Here is a 27,954-nt window from a genome sequence, read left to right as displayed (position 1 = left end):
AACTTCAGTAGTGATCATTACATTTCCATATATACTGGAAGTTTTACACATACACATTTGTAAGTTAAAAATCTCTCTAACCTGTCTCAATCTGCTTCAGTTGCAATTTTAAATCAGCCACCTGCATAGTTAACCTCCTTACAGAAGCATCATAATTTAATATCCGGGCCTTCAGCTTTGCAGAATGCTCAGTCTGAAAAGATTTAAAGAAGGGAAGAAATCAATGTAAAAGAAATCCCAGTTCACTTCAAAAGGAACAAGTCTTTTATAGGGCTTATTCTCTTTTCCATTTTGCCCATTCTGAGCAGCTTCATGCCTGTGGTCCACAGGTCCCTAGAAAACAATAGAGCACACAAACAAGTTTGCCACCTCCATTTGCACTCATCTCTAAGAACAGTTCTATAAGGTATGAGGCAGACACCAGAGTGTCAACAATTCTAAGTCACAGGGCAAGAATCAAGAGACATTACTAGAGGGCACAACCGAGACTGGGACAATTTCTGTTTATGAGTGCGCTTTCCTTGGGATTTTATTACTGTTATAAATATAGTTATATCATCACCCAAGAATTTCTCAGGTGAGAAGGTTACCTTAGAATAGTGGGGGGATAATTTTTGATGTTAAAACCAATCTGATTTACACTGGTGTGACACACACCAAGCTTACATGTGTACACAGTGGATCAGACTAACACCCGACCAAATAAAGATCAGTACTCACTTCACTTTGCAGCTGTCTCTGCAGAGCCTCCTTGTGAGTTTCAAACTTCTTATGCCCTAACACGAAAGCAGCTCCTGCTTCCTTCAACTGTTTCTGCAAATTTACCAGTTCAGGAGGTGGTTGAGCTATAACTAAGAAGGTAAAAAAGCCTGGTGATTATCAACAGTAAGTTTTCCCATCTCACTTAGCAAAAGCAGCTAAAGATATTTTAAATTGTTCTTTCTTTTCTTTGTACACATGTAGTTAATACCATATTAATTCTATGGAATGGACTAAGAGCACAAATTTCAGAAGAGTTTAATGCATGCAGAGGCAAAGTTCACTACTCTTTTCTAATGCAAATGAAAGAAATTCTTTCAAATCCTTTAACTAACCTGAAAGCCCACCTCTTTCCTCTATCACACACAGGAGGCATAAAAGGAGTTCTCCATCAAAACCTGTTAAGTACCCCTAGGTCTAATCTGATCTGTGCACCAGTCAGCAACACTCAGGGTTCAAGCAGACATCAGATGGAGTTCCACCATTTCAGTCACTGAAGAACCACTAAAGGGTGATTCATGTAGGTTAGCCACTAAGGGTGGTATAGTTCTCTGGGCTAGTAATGGGGCCATGCTGTTAACTCCGTGGGCCCAAAGTAGGAGTGGGGAAACTTTCTTCTGCCAAGGGCCATTGGGATATTTATTTTTAGTTAGTTATTTATTTTTAAATATATTTTATTGGTTTTTTACAGAGGGGAAGGGAGAGAGATAGAGAGCCAGAAACATCGATGAGAGAGAAACATCGATCAGCTGCCTCCTGCACATCCCCCATTGGGGATGTGCCCGCAACCCAGGCACATGCCCTTGACCGGAATCGAACCTGGGACCCTTCAGTCTGCAGGCCGACGCTCCATCCACTGAGCCAAACCGGTTTTGACATGGATATTTATAACATCATTTGCAGGTCATACAAAATTATCAACTTAATTAGCCTCCTATATTTGGTCAAACATTTAATTAACTCACCCCTAATGCCTTGGCAGGGCCAGATCAAAAGATTTTATGGGTCTTCTATAGCCTGTGGGCAGGACAGTCTCCACACTTGGCCTAAACCATCAGGGAGGGAAGAATTCCCAGAATTGGGAGAGAAAGATCTGGCACAGGCACAGAGCAATGGTGAGAGGTCATCCTGTAAGCACTGGATCTTGCCTTGCTGAGAGGCACAGGGCCAGCCCACAGCCAATATATACAGTGGGGGTGAGGATGCAATGGTGGAGAGGGAATAATAACCTCAACCTCACTCTCATTCCTCCTTCTCAATGGCCAAATCTGAGCAGCAGAAAGTGAGGGGAGTTTTGTACAACCCAGAAGGCAGATTTGTAGTTTAAAGATACTTCTTAGTGACACTAATAATATACTATAGTAATAGCAAGCAAAAAAGGAAGTAACTTCAAATTGAGAATCTTAATTTTATAAAAATTTTCCTGATTGAAGCCTTCCTTACAGATACAAAGCATAGTGTCATAATATTAAGCTAATATGAATTACAAAGACATGCAAATCAGGAAAAAGACATACGGTTAAAAAGATGCAAGTTTTCATTTCTGCTCTCTTCCAGTTGTTGTTTAAGTAATTTATTTTGAGCCTGAAGCTCTAATTTCTCTTCTTTTAGAAGCAAATAGCCACTCATCTCTTTCATCTCTTCATTCAGCAGGTGGTTTTGCTTGGTTATTGCCAAGAACTGGGCCTTGAGAGATTCGAGTTCAAGCTGGAATTGAAAAAAAAAACTTGCATTTGAACAGTTACTGCAGTACTTCTTATGCAAAAACTGGCAGGCTGCTATAAACTGGGTGTCATAGTAAGTAAGGTCACTGGACAGAGGACTCATTCTCTGCAGTAAGAAGAACCTGATTCCAACATGGAAGCTCATCTTTGCCCTAGAAGGGGCGGGGGAAGTTCATCCAACCTTATACTTATGCAGAAGAACCCTGGCCTACAAAGCAAGTGCTTCAGATTAAGTTTGTTGCCCATTTTCCAGATACAACTAAGGTCCCAATAGCAATCACAGACTGCAGCAATGTTTATAAAAATGAAAAGCTGAGCTATCACAAACATGCTGTGGTGCTTTCCTTTTTTTATACATTTCATGTTTACATACAAAAGTCTACAATGTTCTCAAATAAATAGATCATTACAGCTGCAAAAATACATTTTATGTGCAGGATATATCCAGGTACATCAAGTTCCAGCTCTGTCCTTCAGAGAGCACACGTGATGAACAGCAAGAAAATAAATGGCATGTGAAAAACACATCTCATTCTGTTTTATCCTGTAAGATCCCAATGTAATGACAGGAATGTTCACCTTCTGCTGATGGGAAGGAAGGAGAGGCTAAGGCAGAAACTAAAAGCACTGGCCACCTGCTATGGGCTAGGCACATAGGTCAGCTCACCACGGAACCTCAACCACCCCAATGATTAAGGAACTTGTTCCAGGCAACAAGCAGGAAGGACTAAAAGGAAGAACTACTAAATTAACTTAAGTTGGGCCTTCTTAGTCATAAAATAAACAGTCTAAACACATCAAGCTAAATAATGTATGGCTGAAACTAAAATTTCATCTACTGCCTTGAAGTTTTATCGACTTCAAAAAACAATAGGCTTAGCAATTACCTCAAGTTCTTTCACACGAGTTGCAGAATGATTGCATTCTTCTTCCTGTTTTGAATTGGTAGCCATGGACTGCTCTTGCACAAGAATAGGTTTTACTGAAAGAGAAAGCCAACCAATTAAAGATGTTTTTCTAGTGAATAAAAACTCATTTAAGAATTTATGTACAATGTCAGACCTAATGACGATTATTTCATCATCTAAAATAGCAGGTGTCATAGTCAAAAATCAGTAGGGAAAGTAAGAAATAAGTCCTATTACCCAACAGGTGATGGGAAGTCTTAATGGTCACATATATTGTGAACTTTCTTCCACTACACATACCAACCAGTTGCACCAGCTGCTCAGAGCCCTCATACACAAAGATCTGAATTTCCTTAAATACAAAGATTTGTCTTATGATTTTAATGTCTATTTCATCATTTCCACTTCATTCAATATGAGTCTATGCAGATATATCATTAAAAAAAAATTAGCTGACTACATGATGGTACTAATTCCTAAGAAGTATTAGTCTAGTTTTCACAAGATAGTCACAGAGGAGCAGCCACACACTGGGTGACCTTATGGGTCCTTATCAAGTACCCAGCTCTGGTTCCTTTGAAATTTCTACTTAAGTTCACTTCTTTTCATAGACAAGTTTCTACAAATATACTGAGACATAAAATATCAAGAGATTGAAAAATTATTCAACTTTCCTACTCCTGGGTTAGTTATAAAACAGTTTAGGAAGTTATATGTCAGGTAAAAATATCATGAGGCATAAACATATGTTACAAGTAAAAGAAATAAGGAAACAGGTCACAGGGAATGGAGAAGTTAAAATTTTCCATAAGTAAAAAATGAAGTCTCTCATGCTTAAAACCACAATGAGATATCACCTCCCACCTGTTAGAACAGCTATCATCAATAAATGGATAAATAACAAGTGCTGGCCAAGATGTGGAAAAAAGAGAACCCTCATACACTGTTGGTGGGAATGCAGATTGGTGCAGCCACTATGGAAAAACAGTGTGAAGTCACTCTCCCCACCCCCACCCCCCCAAAAAAAATAATAATAAGAGCGGCCATATGTTCTAATAATTCTACTTCTCAGTATATGTAAAAAACAACAACATGCCAATTTGAAAAGACATACATGTGCACCCACATGTTCACTGCACCATTACTAGTAACAGACAAGATTTGGAAGCAACCTAGACTACCATCAATAAATGAATGTGTGGATACAGAAGATGTGATATATTACTCAGCCACTGAAATGAATAAAATCTTGCCACCTGTGACAACATGGATGAATCTAAAGGATATTATGATGAAATAAGTTACAGAGAAAAACAAATACCTTATGATTTAACTTACATGTGGAATCTTAAGAAATAAAAATAAACAAAACAAAACAGACAGGCCCATAAATATTGATAACAAGCAAGTGGTGGTCAAAGGGGAGGGAGGAAAGTAGATGGGGGAAGAAAAACCTCCTGAATACCCTACCTCTCTCAGGTTAAGGTCATTTTTGATACGTAAAATTAAAAGAACAAAATAATGATTAATTTTGTAGTAAAAGTAAAATGTAAGCTACACACACACATATAAATTTAGAACAGGCCCAATTTAGGAAGCTAATAACCTATACCAGAAATTTACAAATGCAGCTTTCTTCTCCACAAGAATCACCTTTATTCTTCCTGTCCTCTTCACCCAGTCTGTTAGATCTATCAATGTAGTCATCCTTTAGCTCAAGTTGATACCTGAGAATTAGAATGACCAAAATGATTTTCTTGTCACTTTCCTGAACAGATTCCTATCAATGTATGGGTTTCTGTGGCACCCAGGCACCTAAGGGCATGAACATGGCCATGCATAACTTCAAGGACTATCAGTACCAAAGCCCAGAGATCCAAATTCTGAATATAAAACCTGCTACAATCCTTTAATTTGGTCCCCAAAACTCGTTATTGTGAGGTTATTGAGAACAATTATTCCATGGTGGTCTGGATTGGCACACAAAAGTAAATTAAGTTCAATTTACACTGTTACAACTGACTCTAAATCCCAAGAACAAGAAGTCAGTCACATCCACCTGCCTTGCCTTGCACCCCATCCCCACCCCAAAGAACTTTTGCCCTCAAGGGCTGGGCATAGGGTTCGGGGCCAACTTCAACCACCCTCATATCTGGGTTAGCAATACCAAAAGCACACTTTCAAGTTTTACTTATCTCCACCAACTGCCACTAGCAGACGTTTCAGTTGAGATAGATGGTGAGTATCCTGTGAATTCCCACCCTTGCTCAAGTCATAGAGGATACCCAAACCAGACAACATCAAACAGTACATGATCTGCGAAGCAGTGGGAAAATTAACATACACATTTACTCATTCATTTAGTCCTAAGGGTTTAACAACTACAGACATGTCAGCATTTGCTATTATACTCGAGAAGCTGACATACTATATGTATGTCATCATTTCAAAATCTATACATGGAAAGGTACTATATTTTAATTAGAATTCTTTTAAAGAATAAGCTCAGTACTATGTAATGTAAGTACTATGTAATGTAATCTCATGACAAATTACGGGCAAGGCAGTAAAAAGAGACCACTTATTAAGACATACCAAAAGTTAGTTGAGTCATCTCTTCACCACAAATTCATTTACTCAATGAATATTATATGAACACCTGTGTGCTAGACACTACACTGAGCACTGTAGAGAAAAGTTACCATATGGGCTTGATGTCTGCACTGAGTAGTTAATCACTGCAACACATTAAAACTCAGATTATAGGGAAGTCATAGTAACCATAGTTATCATATTTTCCTTTTCCTGTATAATTTTTTTGCTCCATTGTTAATTTCCATTTATTTCTTTTGATTCTGGCTTTGCAGAATCTTGAAGGAATACAGGGCACATGTTACCTGATAAGCACTAAAACCACTAGGCAGAATAATTTATAAATTGATAGATACCTCCATCGTAGTGGCAAGTATGAGGCGGGAGAGGAAAAGAGAACTAAAAGGGATTATAATTCCAGCCCTGGTCAGCCTGATTCAGATGGTTGAAGCACTGTCCAGTGCATTGGAAGGTCATGGGATCAATTCCTGATCAGGGCACATACAGGAGGCAACAGATCAATATTTCTCTCTCATGCTGATTTTTACCTGTCTCTCTCCTTTCCTCCCTAAAATTATTTTTTTTTTTTTAAAAAAAGTGAATTTTTAAAAAGTTGATCAACCTGTGGGTCGCGACCCCTTTGGTGGTTGAACGACCCTTTCACAGGGGTCGCCTAAGACCATCCTGCATAACAGCTATTTACATTACGATTCATAACAGTAGCAACATTACAGTTATGCAGTAGCAACGAACATAATTTTATGGTTGGGTCACAACATGAGAAACCGTATTTAAAAGGTCAGAAGGTTGAGAATAACTGCCTTAGATCAACCACTTTTATAGTTTATCTACAATGTGAGCTGAGCAACTCACAATGTGCCATAAAATGAAAGCAAATCACAGACCCTCAATACATGTTAGAAAAGCTATGAGTAAGAAAGAGCAGAGGATGCTATTCCCTATACTGTTATCTTAAATATTCATGGGAAAGGCTTGACTGTCAATAAAAAACGTATTTTTTTAAACACTATCACCATAAAATGTTAAGTCTTATCTACTTCACTAGTATTGCTGTGTTTCCATCAACTTATTCCAAATCTATTACTTGTTTAAGAACACCAAACAATTTCTTTAGAATTTCATTCTTGAGCTTTTGGTCACAGGTCTCCTCCATGCTCTTTATATTCAGGATCCTGTCTCCTAAGTGCATCAGCCACACTTTTATGATTTTCTTCTGTAGCCTCTGATATTAGCAAAAATATAAAAAGCAAAAAAATAAAACTGTAATTGCTGAAGTAAAGACTTTAGGAGAAAAAAATAACATAATTTTAGCTCCACAAGCTAAAACTGTTATGTGACTGTCACTGCTGGGAAGTAACTGGAAAGAGCTGGAGTTCTCCATCTATTTTATGAACTGACCAAGTTATGTGGGATCTGAAGTAGCAGATGGAGCAGCATGGTGCACCAGGCTGCAGGGAGTGTGCAAGTTTCAAGACCAAAGTGCTTTTCATAGAAGATGATGAACACTTAAAAAATGATTGCAGGTAATAAATGGCCATAATAAATTCAGAGAAAAGCTACATACCAAACTTAAGTTAGTGTACTTTTGCTTTAGTACTTATTTCTTCAGTAAGATTATTTCTGTGAGGTTTAACTGATCAGCCCATAGGTATGAAAGACAAAAGATTTGTTTCTGATATTTAATAATCTAGTGATTGAATACTGAAGAGTGCTGAACAATAGAAAAAGATAGATAGGTCAATCAGAACTTCCAAATACTGAAGAATGGAATGGTCTTCCCTTGGATCGAGCCAGGTAAGTGCTAGGGAATGCTGACCATTCCAAGCAAAGGATAAAAGCTCTATGTGTTAGCACCCTCTGCTGACTAACATGTAAAGCAAAGGAGCAGTAAACTATACTTATTAGCTTACTAGATGCCTGGTGCACAAATTCATGAATGGCAGGGGTCCCTCCACCTGGCTGATCACGGTGGTCTCACACAGTCCTGATCTTCTCACCCAGTCCCAATTGGGGCTGGGGTGGGATCACAGGAGGGCTCCAGGGCAAGTCTGGTCCTGTCTTGCCTGGTCCTGATGGGCCCCACCCCAGCAGCAAGCAACTTACTGGTTGGAACATCTGCCCCCGGGTGGTCAGTGCAAGTCGTAGCGACCAGTCAGTTGACCACTCGGTCAGACACTTAGCATATCATGCCTTTATATATATAGGTTGTAACTCACAGCACAGAATGTTCAGCATGAACTTTCCCCTGCCCCTGGTCTTGGAGACCGCATGTTCTTCTAAGGCTCTGCTCACCAAATTCAGCTGCCACATGAAGTAAATTGCATTGTGTGCGTGGAAACCCTTTGTAGGCTCCATTGCTGTGTCTTTACTTCGTTGCAGTTCCAATTACTCCAACATAAAGACAGACACCCTCATTATCAGGTAACACCATCATGGTAAGACCCCTGCTCAGCCTACTGCAGTGGTTTTTAAATAGGCCATGGGTCGCCCCAGATGGTTTGGTAGAGTAGGTACAGCCGCAGCCTGCGAACTAAAGGGTCCTAGGTTTGATTCCGGTCAAAGACACATTCCTGGATTGCGGGCTTAATCCCCAGTATGGAGCACATGCAGGAGGCGATGGATTCTCTCTCATCATTGATGTTTCTCTCTCTCTCTCTCTCACTCTGCCTTCCTCTCTGAAATCAATAAAAATAGTAAGTAGGCCATTAATCAAACGTTGCTGCTCTCCATCCAGTCCCCTCAAGCCCTCTTTTGCTTTGACCCTCCCCACACACACACTCTGCTGCGGTCTGTAAAATGGGGTCAGGATTTCTACTTCAACCAAGGGCAAAGCTTCCACATGGCCCTCCTTCCCTGACTGTCTTTGCCCCCAGTCCTGTGGGGTTTCTCCCTCCTTCCCCTCCATCTAACTTGGTGGGCCCTGCTCTGCCCCCTCCTCATGTGACCTCCTGTCTGCAGCCTCCCACTTTCTCCTCTGGGGGCAGAGCTCTCCAAAGGCTGTGTGGGAATGGAGCGGGCTGTGCAGAGTGGGGTGGGGCAGACAAGGCAGTACAGGGTGTGCAGTGGTGGAGAGCTCTGTGGGCCAAGTCCAACCTTTGGAGAAGAGCTGGGGTGACAGGTCACCGGGAGGAGGAGGGAGGGATGTAGACCTTGTCCCGTGGGAGAGGCACTGGGTTCCTTGGCTGTCCCCACACAACAGCTTTTCTAGGCCCCTGCACAGCTATCATCCTCCACCTCTTGCTGCCTCCGCCTCAAGTTTTGGACTCAGTTTCTTTGACTCAGCCCCACCCCCCTCTCAGCTGCGTTCCAGGAGCCTGAGGCTGCACCTTGGCTTTGGGCAGCTATGCCTGGCCTGCCCCCTATAATGGTGTTACCCACTCTCCTGGAGTAGTTAGTGAAACTTAAATAAACATAAGCAGCTCTGAAGATTATAAATTGAGCACTGAGAAGGCCACAGGCTGCGGAGGGCTGCATAGTCCAGGCTCTCAGCATAGAAGCCTCCCCAGCCACCCGGTCCCTGCTGGCTCCCGCCCCCACCTGCCTCTGCCCAGGGCTCAAGACAAACCCCAGGAACTTCCTGACAGCTCTCACCTCACATCTCACTTTCCAGTCCAGCCCACCAGTGCCCACAGCAAGCTAACCTACTGGTCCGAGCGTCTGCCCCCTGGTGGTCAGTGCACGTCATAGTGACTGATCGACTGATCCAGTGGTCAAACTCACAGTGGAACTCCAGTAGAGGGAATAATTTGCATATTAGGCTTTTATTACGTAAGATATCAGCGATTTTCAACCTTATTTATCTCTGACACACATAAACTACTAAAATTCTGCAGCATGCCAAAAATATATTTGCCCATTTAAAAAAAACACAACAGGTATATTTTTGAATCGTTCACAATGAACCGCTATTTTGTGTTAACTGTTGTCTTTTTTTTTTATTTGAAAATCTAAGGAAAAAGAGGTTAACGCCCTTGACTACAGTCAGGTATGTCATGTTTTATATATTCTTGCAGCACACCAGTTGAAAATCGATGGCTTATTTGTCACTTTCCTTTTCTGTCATGATCAATTTACCACTTCAGTACTGCTTAGAACAGAGTAATGTAGCAGAGATGAAAAATAAAATGAATTAAAGCCTATATAAATGATCTAACCACATTAATGAAGACCAGGGCAAATCAACTAACAGTAGAACCTAATGGAAATGAAACCTGTTTCATAAACTAGACTGGTGAGCTTGCCATTAATGGCAGGTACAATGTGAAGAATGAAATAGTGGTGAGCACTTAGTACACACACATCCATCACCCAGTACAAATCAAGTCAGAGCCACTGCATTGAGTTACTACATGCACATGGAACCGTTAGATCTCAATGACTAAACATAAGTGTGTGACTGAACATAATTTGTTAACAGTTGTTAGCTTCTTCAAAGTACTGGTCTGGTTTTACTGTAGCCTGATGATGGTGTCTCACTGCTTTTCATCCCAATAACTAATATTTCAAAAGCAAAATCCTAGTCTTTGTTTCTCTCAACTTATGCCTTTTAAAACTAGCCGAATGCACCTTTACATCCAAGAACTCTACTTGGCAATTAGCATTAGAATAATTAGTAGTATTTGTTTTAAACTCACAGACTCTGAATAGTCAAAATGAAAACATTACTTACAAATCAAAAGCTTCAATTCTTTGCTTCAGTTCTGCTTCTCTGCCTTTTAGGAAATCGATATCTTTCAGTAGAAGCTGTATTTGAGCATAACTTTCTTTTGTTTCCATCTGTAGAGGAAAGCATTAATTGTAGCAAGCAAGCTGAGGAAAATAAGACAGATTTGAACTAATGGACTGCTTCCTACATTCCAGAGAACAAAGTACAGACAATTAGAGGAACAATTTCACTTTTAAAACATTCCATCTCAAGGTATGCATTTTGCCTATTCTAGTTACACAAGAATTTACCTCCTAGTCCAGGGGTGGGCAAACTTTTGGACGCGAGGGCCACAATGGGTTCTTAAACTGGTCCGGAGGGCCGGAACAAAAGCATGGATGGAGTGTGTGTGTGAACTAATATAAATTCAAAGTAAACATCATTACATAAAAGGGTACGGTCTTTTTTTCTTTTAGTTTTATTCATTTCAAACGGGCCGGATCCGGCCCGCGGGCCGTAGTTTGCCCATGGCTTCCCTAGCCCAATGACTGTTACGCTATATTACCCTAATATCCCTTGTGCAGAATATCCTGACACTTCCTTAACATTTTTGTAAGTTCTCCAGAAAAAAAAAAACAAAAAACAAAATGGGGGAACTTAACAAAGTAGAATCCCCATGGTTCAATAGTCGTCTGAAAGTTTCAATTCATGGGCGGTTCTGACTCAGAATGAACAAGCTGGAATGAAACTGTGAAAAATAGATCACACTTACATTTGCGTGTTCACTGAGCAAGGATTTACTGAATATCATGTCAAAAAGCACAGTGAGCTGGATATGAAAAGATGAACAGCTACAGTCCCCATCTTTTAAAAAATTCACAATTTACTGAGGGAGAGAGAAATAATACTACAATGTGATAATTTCACAACCAGAGTCCAGTCTCCACGGCAGGAATGATGCCTAAATGAGTCTATCAATGGGATTCAGGGAAGGCGTCACCAGGAAGCATCATTGAAGCTAAAGTTTGAAGGACAGGACAGTTTTATCAGGGAGAGAAGGGGGTGAACAGTTGGGTGGCAGAGTAAAAGTATGGTGCCTTTTATGAGGATGCCAAGCTTCTCCAGTGCCTTCAGAGAATCTGACTGAATGGAGACAGGCTGTCAACTGGTTGATCTGATCTAGTCACTCACTCATTTTAAGGTTCAAAGTGTTAGTCTGAACACAACCCATCATCTCAAAGACCAGTGCTTCCATTTATTTTTATAGCTAAAATTAACCCAATTCCCAGAAATGCCAGAAAAAATTGGAGAGGGGGTGTGGTCACCATTAATAACTGGGTTTTACTGAGAAGCTCCAAGAAAGGTTGACACTGGAAGGAAGCCTTTTAACTTCAACCATCTCCTGGTATCAGTAGTCCTGGCTGAGGAAACCATGACCCCAACCTAGTTAGGTCTGACAACCCTTGGGAAAGGAACTGTTTTTCCAAAAGAAACAATCCAATCTCTTTTGCTGGCATGCACTCCCCACCATTCCTCAACCTCTTCATGTCCTGTCCAGTCATTTTCTGGGTGACAAGATCAAATGGCCACATGGATGACACTTATAAGCCCCAGACCCTTCTACTGCAGGGACCTTTGCCTTTGCTCAGATGGAAGCACATTGCATTTGGTTTCCAACTTCACCTAGAACCCCAACCTGCAACTCTGTCCTGTTGGTCCACCCTTATTCTTCCATCTGTCTGTATCCCCAGACTTACTCCTTGATGTCTGAGACTGCCACGTAGCTCTCCCTTCTCTCCTGGATTATTAGTCATCCACACTCTGCTCTGGTTCCGCTCACCATCATGCTGAACCCCAATGTCTTCAACTAAACAGGCTGCCTTTCTCAAATGAAATAAATTCAGCTCTATAAAGCTACACTCCTCAACTACGACCATTTTTCTGCCCTCAATGACCTTCCAAATCCTCCCAAGAGCTGCAACAGAACAATCACCTACAACAAGCATGTCAAACTCATGGCCCACAGGCCGCACATGGCCCACAATGAATATGTTTGTGGCTCAGCGAATATAACAGTATGTAGCGTATTAATAAAAATTTCGTAACCTGATTTTTACAATAACCTGATTTACATAATTATTAATTACTAACTACATTTGCTAATGACTGATTATAATTGTGTTGCATTCATTTCCCTTGTGCGCCTTACGCACAGGCGTGCCATTTCTCTCCATTAATACTAGCAGACAATATTTTAGCACCCGATGACCACATCATTAGTCTTGTACTGACTTGTTTGGTATGTGCAACAGGAAATACTTTGCTTTTGGAGAATGAGAAAAGTAGGTTTATTTGCATTGTGCTTATTAATCTGTCCAGTTATTCAGTGTCTGGGAAGTTAATGTTCAATGCAAAATACTAATTTTTATTAAAACGTTCTATTATTTTTTGTTAACGATTACTCATTTATTTTAGCCCTTTGTATCCAGCATGTCTTTATCGAAATAAACCTTTCTATGAAAATTGAAGCTTTTGTTTTGCAGCCCACATAAACTTGGTTCGTGTTAGTGTTTGAAATTCTTGACCTACATGCACTTGGTCTGGTCTACTTCAATTCCAGGTTGCCCACTTCAGCAGTACCCTCAAAACAGCTCGAGAATCCTGTCAGCTTCAGAGAGCTGCTCTGCTCCTTCTGCAACCCCCCGCCACCCAGTGGCCATTCCATACCTCTGGTCCTCTCCTTATCACTTAATTCTCACATCTGCTGCAATTTTAGTGAGGTTGTCTCACGCCCCTGACTCGGACATTCACTTCCACTCTTCCTTCCAGTAATCTCGAAAAAAGAAGTCTTAGTATCCTTTTCAAAGCTGATTCTTCCAGGTGTATTCTTGACCGCAGTCCCTACTAGTCCTCTAGGCCAGTGATGGCGAACCTATGACACGCGTACCATTTTGGGTGACACGCATCGAAAGAGACAAAAAATTGCGTATTCATATATTTGTCTCTCGCAATGGCCAGAGCTGGGCATCACTCGAGTAATATTATTACTCATGTTACTCATGATCAATTACACAATTCTAAAACCAGATGTAAGCATGTACATCAGTGTTGCGTAGCAAAGATACATTGTGAAAACATCCAAGATACACTGTTCCAATATTGGCATTAATATGAAAAGGTTAAGAATTGCACTATAAAGAGATTAATCTTTACTCAAGACACTTTATTTTTACTCGAGTGACAAAATGCCCAATTCTGGAAACGGCCTCATTATTGTCAACATGTGCCTCGGGTAAGCTTCCTGTGCGTTCGGGTGCATTCGGCAAACGGACGCACTTGATCGCCATGTTCATTAGGAGACAGGAGTGGGAAGGTTAGAAGAAAAAGATATAAGGGGAGAAAAATGGCGGAGGTATAAACGGACGTGTCCTGTGCCTTGTCCTGGAGCAGATAAGGGTGAGCAGCTGAAACGGGTAACATACAGCCCGAATAGGCAGAGGATATTCAGCTGAGAGACAGTCTGCAGCTGGGAAAGACAGAGAACTCCCAGAAAAAAAAGGACGGTTGGAGACTGCGGCTGAAACGTCTCCCTGTGTGCCGGCTCAGCAGCGGAGACTGTGCCATCTTGAGTGGCTGTTACAGACAACCAGAGATCAGCTACTAACCTGGAAACAAGGGATCTCAAGCAGCGTGACTGCGTGAACTCAGACGAGCACTGCTTCTTCTCACAGAAAGGTTAGACTTCCCCTAAAGGTGCGGTTTGCAATTCAGGTTGGAGAGAGAACCGCGCGGGGTGAAATCTGCGCCCCACAGAGTCCGTGGCCCTTGGGACCAGCGTGACCCTCAAGTGGGGAAGGGGCCCCACAGGGCTGCTGGCAGAAGGGAACGATAAAAATAAGCACATAGCTGGACTGGATGCAAAAAAGCAGCCTCGGATTCTGCCAGTCTGCCGGGTGCTTGGTGCCAGGGGCGAGTGGGTGCGTGGAGACTGTGCGCAGACCTGGAAGGTGGAGGCTTGCAAATTCGCACAACTTCTCAGGCTCTGATGGTCTCACTATGAGAGAAGAGTTGATGAAGTTAGAATAAGTGCCAATGAGTACATCAGGAAACCAAATATGTAAAGTTGTTATAAAAACATTCAGTGTCCTAAACATTGATATCTCTAAAATTGTGTCAGTCACGACAGACGGGGCACCAAAGATGGTGGGAAAAAAGTGGGATTCCTGAAATTGTTTATGGAAGCTATTAGACATCCACTTGCACCTTTTCATTGCATTATCCATCAGGAGGTGTTGTGTGCCAAATCGGGATTCTCTGAATTGAATGATTTAATGTCAGTTGTAACAAAAATTGTGAATTTTATAGCTTCTCGACCCCTTCACAAGCGAGAATTTTCTGTACTTTTACAGGAAGTTGATTCAACCTACAGTGGACTACTGATGTTCAATCGTGTGAGATGGCTAAGTCGAGGAAAACTACTTGAGCGATTTGTGGAGTGCTTTGAAGAAATTATGGTATTTATTGAGAATAAGGATCTGGCAAACTTTCCTCAGATCAATGATCATAAGTGGGTCAGCAATTTGATGTTTTTTACAGATCTCTCTGTTCATATGAATGAACTGAACTTAAAATTACAAGGTTTTGGCAAAAATATTGACGTTATGTTTGGATACATCAAATCTTTTGAAAGTAAACTTAAAATTTTCAAGCGAGATATTGAAACTAAAACTCGTATTTTCCTCAGATGAAAAAGTATTTCGAGAAGGCTACTACAAGTGTAATGGAGTCTATACTTATGTACCAGAATATAGTAAACACGTTCTTTGAACAGTTCAGCGAAAGATTCAACCAATTTAGAAGCCTAGAACAGACCATTAAAATAATTAAGTATCTGGATGTAGTTTACAGTACTTTGGAATTGAATAATTTCCAATGGATGCAAATTGATGATTTAGAGATGCAACTTGCAGATTTTCAAGGTAGCATTTGGACTCGTGTTTGTCGACTTAAGGTCGAAACTTGAAAATCTGGAACGAAATCGTTTGAAACATGAAGAGTGCAACTATGAAGAAGAAATTTTGAGTGCTTGGAACAGAGTTCCTGACACTTTTAGCAATATAAAAAATCTAGCGATGGCTTTGCTAACAATTTTTTCATCAACATATTTTTGTGAGACTTTGTTCTCAGCATTAAATAATATTAAAATGAACAAAAGGAACCGGCTAACATGATGTTAGTGGCGCTTGCTTGGCTTTGAAGTGCACCAAGTATGAACCTGCAATCGAAGAATTAGCAGACAAACTTCAGCACCAAAAAAGTCACTAATTTCTAGTTTTCGTACCATTTGATTATCATTGTTTGTTTGTTTTTTAATTTTTTATTTTTTATTTATTTATTTATTTATTTATTTATTTATTTTAATTTATTGCTTAAAGTATTCCAAAGGGTATTACATATGTCTCCATTTTATTCCCCCGCCCTAGACAGTCCCCTAGCCTCCCCTATCCCCCAATGTCTTATGTCCACTGGTTATGCTTATATGCATGCATACAAGTCCTTTAGTTGATCTCTTACCCCCCTACCTCCTGCCCCCCAACCCTCCCCGGCCTTCCCGCTGCAGTTTGACAATCTGTTTGAGGCAGGCCTGCCTCTGTATCTATTATTGTTCAAAAGTTTATAATGGTCTCTATTATCCATGAATGAGTGAGATCATGTGGTATTTTTCCTTCATTGACTGGCTTATTTCACTTAGCATAATGCTCTCCAGTTCCATCCATGACGTTGCAAATGGTAATGATTATCATTGTTTTTATTATTATTTTTTCTTAAATGTACATTGTTTTTCTGTTTTTGTTCATTTTATACATATTTTTGGTTGATTTTTCTTTGTTAAATGGCATTTAAATATATAAAATAAATATCAAAAATATAAATCTTTTTTTATTATGGTTGCAAATATCAAAAAAATATATGAATATTTCTATATGTGACATGGCACCAGAGTTAAGTTAGGGTTTTTCAAAATTTTTGACACGCCAAGCTCAAAACATTCACCATCACTGCTCTAGGTCCTCAAGTGTTCCAGCAAATGTCTCATCTCACCCCTGGACTTTTAGCAAATCTACAAGCAGCTGCAGGAAGGAGCCATCCAGTAAATGATTTTAAAATATTGCCTTCTGGTGCTTTTGAATTCTCTCAAGGAACATCTTTTCCCAAGAAGGCTTCCGATCTTGCTTGACAAGCTCTCCAACATCATTCCCAAACCACTAACTCCTCAGACTTTCCTTTCTCTTCCATTTTAATTTGTACTACTTCAGTATTTTTAAAATGCTTCAACTGCAAATTAACTACAAATCATTGTAAATAATAATACTAAACAATTAGTAACAAATTCTCCATGTTTAAGTTCAATATTCATTAATTATACAGGGTATCCCCCCCAAAATGTATACACACTCTAACAGCCGATAGCTCAATTGTGAAAATGTTGTTTAATATACACTGCCTTTATAATTATTCAAGGTGTGTTTATATATTTTTGGGACACCCTATATTTATAGTTTAATTCATCTTTGGTCTCATTAACTGTTCCTGTAAAACTCATTCAAAAGGCAAAAAGAAACAACAGCAAGTGGAAAGAAAAATAATAACATGCACAAGAGTACATATCATATTAACTATATAATAAAAGCCATATATTCAAATTGTCCCCTTCACCGGGAGTTCAAGCAGGGGCGGGGCTGGCCAACCACCTGCAGCCCGTCCCCTGAGACCAGCCCCACCTGGCAGCAGGTGGCCAGGGAAAGGGAGGCCCCACCAGCAGGTAGCTACTAGGGAACCTACACATGCACTGGGCCTCTAGTTTATTAAAGATTCTAGATATTTTCCTATATACCTAAGATTAAGAATGAAAAGATAAGCAAAAATATCACTTTTGTTAACAGCAACAAGATAAACTTACCCTTTCATGCATTTCTGCCTGAAGCTGCTGTTCTAGTTCTCTCTTATATTCATTTAACTTTATTTCTAAAGTTCCTAATGTTGGATGCTGAGGGTAAGCACCTGAAAACTGATCATCAATATGTTGAAGCTTCTCAGCTATTAAAAAAACACAAACAGGGCAGAGGACTCAGGGTAGGTGAGCAAGAAGTCTGTTCAAAAGCAAAGAGTACAGGGATACGGACAGGGGGCATCTGCAATTTACTCTGAAACAATTCAAAAAATTGAGATAGATTACTGGATGAACAGAAAGTGATCAAGCAAACATAATACAAACTTACTGGTGAACTGTAAAACTTTCAACTTTTTTGAATGCTGGAAAATTTCCATCATAAAAGTCAGGGGAAAAGAAAGCAAAAGGTAGGTCAGAAAACAATGGCATCTTTTTCCAGTCTCCAAGTGCCAAAGAGTTCTTTTATGGTCTTTGGTGAAAGCTGAGTCACATGTTCAAAACACTGATCTTAAAATGAATCAGAGATTCTTAGTTTTAAGTCTTCCATTTTACAGAGGACACAGGTGCCCACACAGTGTAGGTGACTCCCAGAGGGCTTAGCAACTACACAACGGCATAACTGGGACAAAAGCCAGGTCTGCTATTTCTCTCATTCCAGTGCTCTCTGCAGCAGACCCGAAGCCCTCAAACCAAATGTGGATTAGAATCAAACATTAACAGAGTGCAAAACCCACACGAGAGTGCAATCTCAATCATGTAAACACCAGTGCCCACTAAAAAGTATGCACAGGAAAAAAAGACTGGCAGAATCAGATTAAGATATTTGAATTTATTGTCTAACAAGTTATTGCTTTTAATGAGTAAGGAGGAGCCAGGATTAATCACAGCATTTTAGCCACCTGTTTCCCTTCTGAGCATACACCTAAAGGCAGGATGGTACTGTATGTAGAAAGGCTGTCCCATGGAAAAGGATCTGGATCATGGACCAGAAAACTTGGACTCCAGTATCACTTTTCCTTCATCTGGTGACCTTGGTTTCCTCAACTATAACATGAAGTGACGGGCCACTGACTTCTCTAGTTTTCCGCAATGCAAATAGTCTAGGATCTTCTCACGTTAATGGCTATACGATAAAGTTAGATGAGTCACAGGGAAGATCCTCCCAGTTGAGGGGTTGACCCAACAAACAAGAACATGGGCCTTTGCATCCACCTGGTGATCACAGAGGGAGGGGCAGCACTGAAGGTAGGACTGTGCTGACACAATGGGAAATGAGCACTCCACCTGCACACAGTTTAGGAACACACACAACATAGGAAAGCAGATCTTTTTCTTCATTCAAAAAGAAAATAGAAACCTGGAATCAGGAAAAAAGCCTGAAATTACCAAGAGAGTCTTTGCTAGGCAAAATTGCACTTGTCTGAGGGTCCATGTCACAAGTCTCTTTAGCCTGATGATATTCTGCCATTTCTTTTAAAAACTCCACGAGAAAACCTAAAAAACACAATGTACATAGTTTTGTCTCACAACTTTCATTCAACCATTACTCAGTCACTTTATAAATTTTGGACTTATAACATTATCCTGTTGTACGTTATATATCTCTTAAGAATAATTTCTGAAGGAAGTCCTTCCCAAGCATGATACAAAAATCTAGAAGTGATAAAGAGAAATATTTAATAACATAAAAATTAAGAACTTATATATGGCATGAAATAAAGTCAAAAGACAAATGACACACTGGAAGAAAATATTTGCTATAATGAGGAGAAAGCACACTAACTTTCATAATATTAAAGAGATCTAATAAATCAGTAAGACAATTTAATGTCGATAAACAAAATCCTAAGAAAATGCAAGTTAATACTAAAACAAAGGGGTCCTATTTTCCCAATAAGACTGCTAAGATTAAAACTCTGATCATACGTGAAGTGCTGGCAAGAAAGCGGGGAAGTCGGCAGGTTCAATCACTCAGGAGGGAAATTTGTTAGTGTTTGTGTATTCAAAAAGACATGTGTTCTTTAACCTAGTCTTTTCACCTCTAGGAATTCACACAGCTACACTTCCACAGGGAAACAAAGAGTGTACACTGCACACCGCTTCTAATGGCAAAACCCAAACAATAAAACAACAAAATCTCAATCAACAGGTGCTTAATTAACTATGCTCTTCATGATTAATTCATTTAAATATATAATACTAGAGGCCCGGTGCACAAAATTCATGCACGGGGTAGGGGGAAAGAGTGGGGTAAGGGAGTGGTGAGGGAGGATCCCTCAGCCTGGCCTGCACCCTCTCCAAATCAGGACCCCTCGGGGAATGTCCAACTGCCAGGAATGGGTCTAAACCGGCAGTCCAATATCCATCTCCCAATCTGGAACCGCTGGCTCCTATCCGCTCACCTGCCTGCCTGATTGCCCCAACTGCTCTCCCCTGCTGGCCTGATTGCCCCTAATTGCCTCTGCCTCGGCCCTCACCAACATGGCTTTGTCCAGAAGGATGTCTGGAAGACATCCAGTCTGATTAGCGTATTACCCTTATATTAGTACTAGAGGCCCGGTGCACAAAAATTAGTGCACTCGGGGGGGGTGGGGGGGAAGAGGGGATGCCTCAGCCCGGCCTGTGCCCTCTCGCAGTCTGGGACCCCTCGGGAAATAACAACCTGCTGGATTAGGCCTGCTCCCGGGTGGCAGAGGGCATGCCCAATCCCTAGGTGCAGTCCCTGGTCCGGCTCAGAGCAGGGCCGATTGGGGGGTTGGGGCACCACCCCACGTCACACTCAAGGCAGGTCTGATGGGGAAGTTGCGGCGCCACCCCCTGTCACGCACAGAGCCGGGACAATCAGGGGGTTTGGGCGCTGCCCCCTGTCACGCACAGAGCAGGGCCCTAATCTGTGTGTGACAGGGTAGAGCCATAACCTCCCCATTGGCCCTGCCCTGAGTGTGACAGTGGCAGCGCCCCAACCCCCTGATGGGCCCTGCACTGTGTGTGACAGGGTGCGGCGCCCCAACCCCCACATGGGCCCTGCTCTGTGTGTGACGGGGTGGAGCCGCAACCTCCCCATCAGCCCTGCCCTGAGTGTGACAGGGGGCAGCACCCCAACCCCCCAATCGGCCCTACCCTGAGCGTTACTGAGGGTGGCATCACAACCCCCTGATTGGCCCTGCTCTGTGTATGATGGGGGGAGCTCCCCAACCCCCCAATCGGCCCTGCTCTGTGCATGACAGGGGGGAGCTACCTAACCCCCTGATGGGCCCTGCTCTGTGTGTGACAGGGTACGGAGCCCCAACCCCCCTGATGGGCCCTGCTCTGAGCGTGACAGGGGGCAGTGCCCCAAGCCCCCAATCGGCCCTACCCTGAGCGTGACTAGAGGTGGCATCGCAACCTTCTGATCTGCCCTGCTCTGTGCATGACAGGGGGCGGCACCCCAACTCCCCTGTCTGCCCTGCTCTGAGCCCGACCAGGAGCTGCGGTGCAGGCATCTAGGGATTGGGCCTGCCCTCTGCCACCCGGGAGTGGGCCTAAGCCAGCAGGTCGTAATCTCCCGAGGGGTCCCAGACTGTGAGAGGACACAAGTGGGGCTGAGGGACACCCCCCACCCCCGCCAGTGCACAAATTTTTGTGCATCCGGCCTCTAGTAACTATGTAATTGACTAATGCTCAGGCAAACTTAAATACAGCATATTTAAGTTTCAAGTTTTTCAAATACTAACACTGTTCAAGATTTCTTAAAACTTCTGAATAAGAAACTTTTGGACAACTACAGCTAATAGAAAGAGAATTAAAACATAGGGACAACATAAAGAGTGCACCCTAATGTTAATTATGGATTTTAGGTGACAATGATGCCACCATGTAGGCTCATTGACTGTATAAATGTTGATCATGGGGAAGGCTGTGCATGAAGGAGGAGGAGACATACAGAAACTCTCCGTTCTGTTCAATTTTGCTATGAAGCTGCTCTAAAATATTAAGTCAATTTAAAAAATATATGGAAAGTTTGCTATATCTGCCTTTAAGATAAAATGTAACTAATATGTTCAAAGGCAATGGTGTAGGAATACAGTTAAAATAATTAAGAAGTGGTAAACATATGTTTTAATACTTGAGGATTAAAACAGGTTTCAAAAAAATTAATGTATTCTTTATTTCTCTTATCTAAAGAGCACATTTTAGAGATCTAGATTTACTGCCCTGTGTTGCCATCTTGAAATCCTGTGACCTTAAGCAAATTACCCACTTCTGCAGACTCTGGTTTCTCATGTGGGACACAGGTATACCTGCCTATTAAGAGGGTGCTCCTGCCCTGGCTGGCTTGGCTCAGTGAATAGAGCGTTGGCCTGGGGACTGACGGGTCCGGGTTCGATTCCAGTCAAGGGCACATGCCCAAGTTGTGGGCTCAATCCACAGTAGGGGGGCATGCGGGAAGCAGACAATCAATGATTCTCTCTCATCATTGATATTTCTCTCTCTCTCTCCCTCTCCCTTCCTCTCTGAAATCAATAAAATATGTTTTAAAAAGAAGAGGGCACTCCCTTCCACTGAAATGGTGGAGGACTTCCACTCAATACAGGGTGCATCAATTCGTGAATGACCTGCTTTCTCAGTTGTGTCTAGCTCAATGACAAAAAAGAAAAAAAACAAAAAAAAAAAAAACAAATGGGAACAAACTTTCAGGTTTGCTGCACTAGGAATACACAGATTTGCCACACAAATTAGAATCGTTTTATTAGAATCGTTTTATTTAGGCCTGCTCCCGGGTGGCAGAGGGCAGGCCCAATCCCTAGGTGCAGTCCCTGGTCCGGCTCAGAGCAGGGCTGATTTGGGAGTTGGGGCGCCGCCCCCTGTCATGCACAAAGCAGGGTGGATTGGGAGGTTGTGATGCCACCCTCAGTCATGCTCAGGGTAGGGCCGATTGGGGGGTTGGGGCACCGCCCCCCGTCACACTCAAGGCAGGTCTGATGGGGGAGTTGTTTTAGATCCATGGCCAAAAGTTAGTACTACTCTGCTGCACACTTTGTCTTACTCTATGAGACAAGCAGCCCATGGATTCTGGCCAGAGGAGCTGTTTTCACCTGCTTCCAAGTGAATTGCTGCTTAGTCAGAACACATGAAGACTCTAACTATCTTCCCTATGAGTCCATTTCAGCAGTCTTTGATTCAGATAGCATGTATAAGAGAAAATTCTGTTGCTTCCTCAACTCTCTGTGGATTGATGAAGAATATGAAAATAATATTGGAAGAAATATTGGGTGCTGGTTTCGATTCTGGTCAAGGGCACATGTCCAGGTTGCAGGACACCACCTCCAGCTGAGGGTGTGCAGGAGGCAGCTGATCAATGATTCTCTCTCATCATTCATTTTTCTATCTCTCTCTCCCTCTCCCTTCCTCTCTGAAATCAATAAAAATATATTTTTAAAAATGCACTTCCATATATATTATTTACATCTCAAGGCACTGTGAAATACAGTAATTTTCCCACATTTTATAAATATGAAAACTTAGGTTCAAAGTGGGTAATTTTCTTCAAGGTTATAATGTGTTAAGTTTTCCTTTGAGTTTTAAGAAAACCTCTAAATTAACTGAACTACTGAATATTGTCCTAATCTACTTTGCATATAATCTGGAAACATATTAACTGAGCAGAGCTCAAGACTATGTTGCCTATATCCACGCAACGTATTCATATCAATACTATACAAGCAGGAAACAAATAGAGTTGCTATACCTCTATCTTCTACCCTACACCTGAAAAGAACAAGAGTATATAACTACAAGTTCAGAACAGTACTTATACATCAAAAATCCTATAGTACAAAAGACATTTATACTGAGAAGAATACACATGCTCTGCCAAAGAGCCTTAAAAAAATGCTTTGCCCTAACCCAGTGGTCAGCAAACTCATTAGTCAACAGAGCCAAATATCAACAGTACAACGATTGAAGTTTCTTTTGAGAGCCAAACTTTTTAAACTTAAACTATATAGGTAGGTACATTGTTATTAACGTAACTAGGGGCCCGGTGCATGAAATTCGTGCTCTGGGTGTGTGTGTGGGGGGAGAGTGTCCCTCAGCCCAGCCAGCTCCCTCTCACATACTGGGAGCCCTCAGGCGTTGACCCCCATCACCCTCCGATCGCCTGATCGGCCCCTTGCCCAGGCCTGACGCCTCTGCCAGAGGTGTCAGGCTTGGACAGGGGACCCCTATTGCCCCCCGATCACTGGCTCTGGCCCCCGCCCAGGCCTGAGGCCTCTGGCCCAGGAATCATGCCTGGACAGGGGACCCCCATCTCCCTCTGATCGCTTGCTCCACCCCCCGCCCAGGCCTGACGCCTCAGCCAGAGGAGTTGACCCTCATCACCCTCTGATCACAAATCACCGGATCGGCCCCTTGACCAGGCCTGAGGCCTCCGGCAGAGGTGTCAGGCCTGGGAAGGGGAACCCCAGCTCCCCACGGTTGCAGGCTCCGCCCCTGCCCAGGCCTAACGCCTCTGGCCTAGGCGTCCGTCCCGGGCAGCGGGGACCTGCAGTGGCAGCGGGGGGCGCCGTGATCGTGGGCTTCGCATTAGGCCCAGGCAAGGGACCCCTAGCTCCCGGGACTACCAGCTTTGACCGTGCCCAGCTCCCATTGCTGGCTCCACCCCTACTTCCTGCTATCACTGGCCAGGGCGGCAAAGGCGCCTGATTCTCCGATCATGGCTGGGGGGCAGGCCAAAGGCGGCCCCAGGGCCGCCTTTGCCCTGCCCCCCAGTTCTTAGCTCCCCCCTGGGTTTCCGACCACTGTCAGTGGCAGGGGGCTTCTTCCTGCTTTCCCTTTCGCCTCCCTGAATTGTGCCTACATATGCAAGTTAGCCGCCATCTTGTTGGCAGTTAACCGCCAATCTTTCTTGGCAGTTAATTTGCATATGGCCCTGATTAGCCAATAAAAACGGTATCGCCGTATGCCAATTACCATTGTTCTCTTTTATTAGTGTAGATTAGGATACTCCTAAGGCTTAGGAAGAGCCACACTCAAGGGGCCAAAGAGACGCATGTGGCTCGCGAGCCACAGTTTGGCCACCACGGCCCTAACCGGTTTGGCTCAGTGGATAGAGCATCAGCCTGAGAACTGAAAGGTCCCAGGTTCGATTCTGGTCAAGGGCATGTACCTGGGTAGGGGGTGTGCGGAAGGCAGCTGGTCGATGTTTCTCTCTTATCGATGTTTCTGACTCTCTACCCTTCTTCCTTCCTCTCTTTAAAAAATCAATAAAATGTATTTTTTAAAAAATGCTTATGGCCTTTTATTTTCCAGGACTAAAGGCCTGATGCAAGAAATTAGTGCATAGGTAGGGTCCCTAGGCCTGGCTGGCAATCACGGCTGATCAGGTTCCCTGCTTTCCTGCTCCCTCATGCACCACCACCACGCGGTTCCCCTCTCCCCTGTTCCTGCTTCCCCCTTTCCTTGCTCCCTCAGTACCCCGCCAACACCAGCTCGCTGCCTGCAATTTTCTGTGCGACCCCCCGATGGTCAGCGCACATCGTAGCGAGCAATCGAATTCCCGGTCTCCTGGGCTAACCTCCAAGGAAACACTTTGCATATTAGCCTTTTCTATATAGATAAAGTCATACAAGAATGTAAGAATGCCACGTAACCTAGGCAAAAATGAGAAATGCAACTGAAGGATGCACAGACCTGGTTATAACCTATTCAGCATTTATATTTCAGATATACTTCTGAAATATATGTAGTAATGAAAACACATTTAAACCAATTCTATTCCTGATGTTACTTTACATGTAAAGTGTATTAGTAAATTATTCTCTGCCAAGATTAAACATTCACCAGGGACTGCTACATAAATTACACATACATCCAATCATGGGACACTTAAATGGAGGGTTTCAAGGAACTTTTCGGGTCACAGGAAAATGCTCACTATACAACAGTGAACTAAGAATACACACACACAACACTGTGCCAATAATAGCTGAATCAGAAAAGACTCTCTTCCTCTATGTTTTTATGGGTTTTTCAGATAGGTATAAAGTGTTCTGTTTTGTTTTTTAAGTTACGAAAACAATGGGGGGAGAAGGAAAAACTCAGTATTTCCCCTGATAAGTGTAAAATACACGTCTAACTGTATATAGTAATGAAAACACATTTGAGGTAACCCTACTCCTTGCTGTTAATTCATACTAATACGTATGTGCTGCCCAAGTGAAACCTTCAGAGCTTTCATTATATTTTAAAGAAAAAAGCTGTCATTCTCCAGACTATTGTACTGTAAGCAGCACACAATGCTTATTATATTGTCTCAATATCCTTCATCCAAACATGACTATTACAAAACCACGTATTAATTCAAGAACCTACAAACCAGTTTCACAAAACTTGCCTTGTTGCTAAAATGTTTTCATTTTATACAGCTACTCGCTCCTACCTGAATGTCAGTCAATAAATCTATTTGAATATGAAGACCGGGCAAACTCTCAACCGTTTGAGAATGCTTTCCAGGATAACGAGTTCTACAAAACATAAAAGCGTCACTCCCCAATACCACCTGCATATCATATTATTTTTAAAACCAAGACCCAGTGGGTTTAAATGCGGACTCCCTGTTACCGCTTCCACTTGTAAAAGTTACAGAACAGATATGCCTCAAGCCGACACCTTGAGGGAGTCCAGGATACCTCGGCGCTTGAAGGTCTGGGACAGCTTTGTGCGTAGTTCGTCTTGACTCAACACGTCATATTTGGGGGGCACGGTGAGCTGGAAGAGAAGATGCCAACTGTTACCAGGCAGGCAGCGGGCACGGGAATTTCTGAAGACGGAACAGTGGCTGACCTGCGGGAAAGCGGGAAAGCACGAAAGCCCAGCGGGGACGGCGCTTGCAGGACAACAAGCAAGAAGGTTCGCCTCCTCACCCGCGCACCGGGTTGGTGCTTTAACGGAAACAAACAAGATGCTACATCTCCTCACGTGTGCTCCCGGTACTTTTTCCTCACCTGTCCTCAGAGCCCAACCGCGGGCCAGGAATCAAGAGGAACGGGTATACCTCAAGGCTCTCCCGCCCACTCGAACTAGGAAATGGCAGATAAACACATTTCCTCCCCTCGGCTTGCCACGGGTGAGCGGGTTGTGTACCGGGCGCGACTCTCACCAGCGGCTGGAGAGTAGAGATACAGAGCGAGGCTGTGAAACCCGCGGCCCTGGAAGTGGAGGCACCTCGCGGCGGGTGGGGGCCTCACAGCCGATCCCGCCCTCTCCCCGAGACCCAGCCAGCCCAGCACGGGAATCCGGGAATCCGGGAATCCGGGAACCCAGAGCTTTACAGCCAAGTCAATGCCAACAACCGCCGGAAGCTCCGCCCACTTCTCGCGAGAGCTTGGCCTCTGAGTTCCGCGAGGACCCCTGGGCTAGAGCTGGGATTGGAGGAGAAGCCATGTGCTCTGCACCACATCCAGGGCCTGCGGGATCTGGGTAGTTAACCCTGTGTCTTCCTCCTGTTGCGGCCTAGGGCGCTGGACCCAACCTGGCTATCCCCTGGCCAGCTGGTCCCATCACAGCCCAGGCATTGCACCCAGCGAGCTCCGCCAGCTCGGGCTTTGCTTATTTTGCCTTTCATTAAGTCACGCAGTAACCGCGGCACTGTTTCCTTTTGGGACCCGAATACCCTTTGTAGGGGGCTCCGTCTTGTGCACCGCCGGGTGATTTAGCAGCATCCCTGGCCTCTCTGCCCACTAAATGCAGCGCCTCTTACCAGTTCTGACCTTACTGAATGTCTCAGACATTGCCTGATGTTCTTGGAGAGGCAAAAGTCACTGGTTGAAAATCAGTGAGCTAAACTTTAAGTATCTACCTTTTTATCGTTTTTTGGTTTTTGGTTTTCTTTGTACCTCTCCCAAGGAGTAAGGACATATTTTCCATTGATTTTAGAGACTGGAAGGAAGGGGGGGTGGCGGGGGGGGGGGTCAGAAAAACACCAATGTGAAAGAGACATCTATAGGTTGCCTCCTGCAGCACCCCCATTCCACTCCACTGTGGGCTTGGACTTGCAACCCAGGTATGTGCCCTTGGCCAGGAATCCAATAGGTGACTCTGCTGCTCAGGTTGATGCTCTAACCACCGAGCAACACAGGCCATGGCAAGTACCCACTCTTGTGCATACCAAGGAAGATAAAGGTAAGCTGGCTTACCAAGATGCTGTGGGTGAAAGGGGCCACATGGTAACCTGACAAGCTCAGGGAAGGCCTGTATGATGGTCTTGCAAACTCAAAGACCTGAAGTAACCACAAAGGACGATCGGAAATTAAACTTTAACCAAAAGCAGTAATAGTGGGTAGTTACATTCTAGGACAGTATCTTCACTGAGCC

The 27,954-nt window shown here is 43.1% G+C and overlaps 1 protein-coding gene across 1 annotated transcript in view; it reads right to left on the bottom strand.

Annotated features, from left to right (window-relative positions):
- Nucleotides 1-27,954, bottom strand: part of LOC308512357 (centriole and centriolar satellite protein OFD1-like) — a gene marked incomplete at both ends in the record, with an annotated part of 150,699 nt that overhangs the window by 25,068 nt on the left and 97,677 nt on the right. The window contains 13 exon segments of the mRNA XM_081082127.1: nucleotides 98-193; nucleotides 721-851; nucleotides 2,277-2,466; nucleotides 3,371-3,465; nucleotides 5,045-5,118; nucleotides 7,108-7,172; nucleotides 7,174-7,203; nucleotides 10,682-10,780; nucleotides 16,823-16,862; nucleotides 16,864-16,901; nucleotides 16,905-16,985; nucleotides 17,611-17,747; nucleotides 18,988-19,095. Coding sequence (XP_080938253.1) covers nucleotides 98-193; nucleotides 721-851; nucleotides 2,277-2,466; nucleotides 3,371-3,465; nucleotides 5,045-5,118; nucleotides 7,108-7,172; nucleotides 7,174-7,203; nucleotides 10,682-10,780; nucleotides 16,823-16,862; nucleotides 16,864-16,901; nucleotides 16,905-16,985; nucleotides 17,611-17,747; nucleotides 18,988-19,095 — 1,184 coding nt within the window.

Source organism: Myotis nattereri (assembly GCF_964212035.1).
Source record: "Myotis nattereri genome assembly, chromosome: Y".
Classification (NCBI taxonomy): domain Eukaryota; kingdom Metazoa; phylum Chordata; class Mammalia; order Chiroptera; family Vespertilionidae; genus Myotis; species Myotis nattereri.
The sequence above is the reverse complement of the archived record's forward strand: the minus strand, read 5'-3'. Positions and strand labels throughout refer to the sequence as shown.